The following is a 4,028-nucleotide window of genomic DNA, read 5'->3' on the forward strand; positions in this document are numbered from 1 at the left end:
TTTTTTTTTTACATTTTATTTCGGTAGTATGTAAGCCCATGGTGATTGAGTCTGAGTTTTGAGTGGCCTCACAGAATAATTCCTCCTCTGGATTTACACTGTTTGGTTAATGGCCAGCAGCATCAATTAAATGAGCAAATCAGCTCAAATATTGTTTTCAGCAGCAGAGGGAAGGATTGGGAATCACTGTTTGTTGTCACCAAGCAGGCCCACATGTAATAGCCTAATATTAGTCTGTGCTTGATGCTGTGTGTGTGTGTAAATCATCAACAAAAGGTGTGCAAAGCCTAAAATAGTCTACTTGCCTTCAATTGGGGGAAATGTATATGCTTAAAATAATCAGTTGGCTAGATTTGACTAGTTATCACATTTGACTGGGACTGGGCAGTGGTTCCCTCTCCAAGGCATCTCAAAACAAATTTTGCGTATTATGATATAATACATATGTAGTGATTTATTGACGTGTTAAGCCAACCACCGACTGAGGCAGTTAAAGAACAAGGTTACTCTCAGACAAAGCATGCCCACTGACTATCTCCTGTAGAAGGAAGACACTCTTCAAAGAAAAGAATGCAATGCTTACAAAGTATTTTAACTGTGTTGTTTTAAGATTGTGCTGTTTTTTTTTTTGGGGACCTTTAGACGCCATAAAACAAGAGTCTAGAATCAAGAATGTTGTAGAGCTCCACTTTACAGGTGCAATAAATAAATACATTCATGCAGGTTACATTAACGACATTAATCAATTTACACCAAAATAATGTCAAATTCTCCGTTTATTCGTCATCTCCGTTGTGCACAATAAAGATGAAATACTGGGCACAGTGAACTATTAAAAGTTGTCACATTGTAACAAGACATTCATTCAGCTCGTCATCGTTGTAGCTAAACTTGAAGGTTGTGCATTGAAAATAAAAAAGGACAGATGATGAGTTAACCTTTGTTTTCTGAGGCGGAGATGCATGACTGTTGCAATTGAAGGATGACAGAATGTGGGCGACTGAGATGGTATCACACCTCTGTGTGTCGATCTCCTGAGCGTGTTGTGATAGGCAGACAGAGAGAGACAGATGGAGTTCAGATATGTAAACCGAGCATCAAACATCAAATGAGAGATTTACATCCTGTGTAAGAGGCCTTTCTTAATCTTTAACTGAAATGGCTCAGAGTAATGTGAACGGGTCACTAGTGCTGCCAACCCCTCTGAGGAAAAAATGCAGACTTTGAAGCTCTTAACTGATTTCAGCTGTATATAATTGCTTTTAACCCCTTTTTTAATTATTTAGTTTTTTCCAAGCCCTGGCTCTCACAGGCATCCTATGTATTGTAGGAGGCTGATGCACGCAAACTAGCTCATACATGCTGAGACTATGCTTAATGCCCAACACAAAAAGGCAGAGAGAGAGAAAATGGAGTCAAAATGGATGGCTGGTAAAAAAAAAAAAGAGACCAAATCAAACCTTAAGAGTGAATATTGATCTCTAGTGGTAAAAAAAAATCACTTAATGGCACTTTAAAACACAGTCCAACCATCAGCCAACTCAACGCATGGACAGAGTCTCTAATACGTCATTTGAGTGACATCAGACTTTAATATTCACCTTTGCCTGAATATGCTTATCAAGTCTAAGGAGGAAAATATTCATATTTATTATTGCATTATTATGCATTTAAAGGTCCCATATTATTCTCCTTTTTTTGGTTCATACTTGTAGTTAGGGTTTCTACTAGTCCTAGAACATGTTTACATGCTTAAAAGTTCAGAAAATACACAAACATCTTAACATAACTGTGATCAACCACTGTCTAAGGTGCTCCGTTTCAGCGCCTGTCTCTGTAAACCCCCTCCCAAAAAGCCCAGTCTGCTCTGACTGGCATGCGAGAGACAAAAGGCGCATCTTTGCAAAGGTAGTTCTCAAGTCCTGGTGCAAAATACTCAGATGGGTGGCTGTATATTCTGATGAAGTGATACGTAAATTTAAAGAAATAATGCTCATTTCACAAATGTTTAATCAGACAAAACAGTTTTTTTAAGATTCCTCAAACTTTTACTTGTGATACATGAGTGGCAGTGTGTCTGTTTGGATGCATATGCACTGTCAGTGCTTTAAAACCATGTGTTATTCATTCGCAAAGGAGTCAAGAGTAAATTCTTACATATGTCGCAAAATGTATCCCCTTGCAGGAGGAGTGATTTCAACACATGGCCATTAAGCTTCCCACCTTGCTGCAACGATGTAGAGCTTCACTAACAATCGGAAACGTCCAACCCACAGAGGTAAGTGCAACTATATTTTATGTGCCATGAAAGGTTTAGGCAAGTGTTTCATCACAATGGTCAACAAACCGTTTTTATGATGCTGTATTTCATCAAAAAATGTATTTTATTTATTTATTTCTGATTTTACACCCTCTGGCTTTCGTGTTTTGTTATCAGCTATTTCAAAATGAAATATAAAATGAAGGGTAAGAATAAAAAATGGCCACTTTTGACATTACATTCAGCAGTTTCCGAGTGCTGTCGATGCTGGTAAAAGACAAGAATACAAACTTCTGTACAATAAACTGAACTTTAAGGAGACCTGCAGTCACCTGTTTGACCAGCTGGCAGTTAGCGCTGCTATAACTGTGATGGGATGTCATCATAGAGGTTAAAAGCATGAGAGGCCTCTTACTCCAGCCCTCTTGTTAGCCAGAGTTTGGCTTGTAGTCTGTTGTAGTTTTCTGAGATCTGTGGCACCGGACCGCGGACTCACTCTTCACCTCCTGTGATCTAGTTGTTCGACTGAGAAGAACAGGTCTTCACGGAGTGAAACGCATTGGCAATGGGTTTCAGTCCATGGACGCAAGTACTCTACTGTTAGCATTTTAGTTCTGCACCAGTATGCCTCATTCGTTCCCCAAGAGTCAGATCTGACTTTCTGCACTTGTCTGATGCCTCTGACCCTGAACAGCACCAACAAAAGTCATATGTTGATGCTCGGTCGAAAAGTGAATATCCAGGTGAGACAACCTTCCCATAAACAGGTCAGTTAACAAAGAGAAATCCAAGCGGCCATGAAGTCTTCGTCTCGAAACAAACTCAAAGGGCCCTCGTATTGGCTGCTGATGTCGCAGCTCTGTCATGGACATCCTCATAGTTGTCCAAGAGTCCTAGTACTGCTCGTTGGCCAGTATCGTCTGCCCGTTGTCGCTGTAGCTTCGGTTGGGCAGGAAGGACAATCTGAAAAAGAGATTTTTTTTAATTTCCATGTTATGCTCATTTTTAGGTTAATTCTTCTTGGGTTTCTACTAGAACATGTTAACATGCTTAATTGTAAAAAACAAAACCATAAAAACATGTCTGATAAACCTGTATTCACCCTCTGCCTGAAACGCTCCGTTTCAGCGCCTGTCTTTTTAAACCCACTCCCCAAAAAGTCCAGTGTGCTCTGATTGGTCAGCGTTTCTGAGTTATGAATGACTGTAACTGCACTGTAGCGCCACTTTCTACCAGTACATGGTATTGTTGTGAGATCACAACCCCGCGGTAGTCCCGGCGGCTCATTGAAAGACCATTTCTGAATACAGGCTGTACACATTTCTTTGTGGATTTATCCTTTTTATACTTTCACAGTTTTTATAAAGCACCTCAACCTGCTTCATATTTAAAAAAGCCAAGGTATCTAATTTTTTACAATATTGGAATTTTTTTTGTGATTAAAAAATGTATATTTCGTAACAACATACAATTCACAACCTGCCCCCCACTCATTGTCATCAACACCCACCCAGATAAATTCAAGAAAATATAACATAGTAACTACAAGATTCAAGCCATAAACTAAATAAACATGTATAAGTACAACTCCATAAGCCGATTATACACATCTTTCCCAGCACATAGGCGTAAACCCCAGGGTTGTCCCCCCCCTCCCCCAGAAATATTAAAAATATGTATTATAACATTATTATGTATACGTAAAATGTCTGTGTAGGTAGTAAAACAATACAAACCCCCAAAAATGCTTTTTAAGTTAGGAAACATT

General features: G+C 39.2%; 1 protein-coding gene across 1 annotated transcript in view; it reads right to left on the reverse strand.

Annotated features, from left to right (window-relative positions):
* Window positions 1–763: 763 nt before the first annotated feature.
* Window positions 764–4,028, reverse strand: part of si:dkey-247m21.3 (5-hydroxytryptamine receptor 4) — a 50,491-nt gene continuing 47,226 nt past the window's right edge. Inside the window, exon 7 of the mRNA XM_032540060.1 lies at window positions 764–3,223. Within this exon, the coding sequence (XP_032395951.1) occupies window positions 3,154–3,223 (70 nt within the window). The 3' untranslated portion in view covers window positions 764–3,153. The remainder of the gene's footprint in view (window positions 3,224–4,028) is intronic.

Source organism: Etheostoma spectabile, chromosome 16 (genome assembly GCF_008692095.1).
Source record: "Etheostoma spectabile isolate EspeVRDwgs_2016 chromosome 16, UIUC_Espe_1.0, whole genome shotgun sequence".
NCBI classification, from domain to species: domain Eukaryota; kingdom Metazoa; phylum Chordata; class Actinopteri; order Perciformes; family Percidae; genus Etheostoma; species Etheostoma spectabile.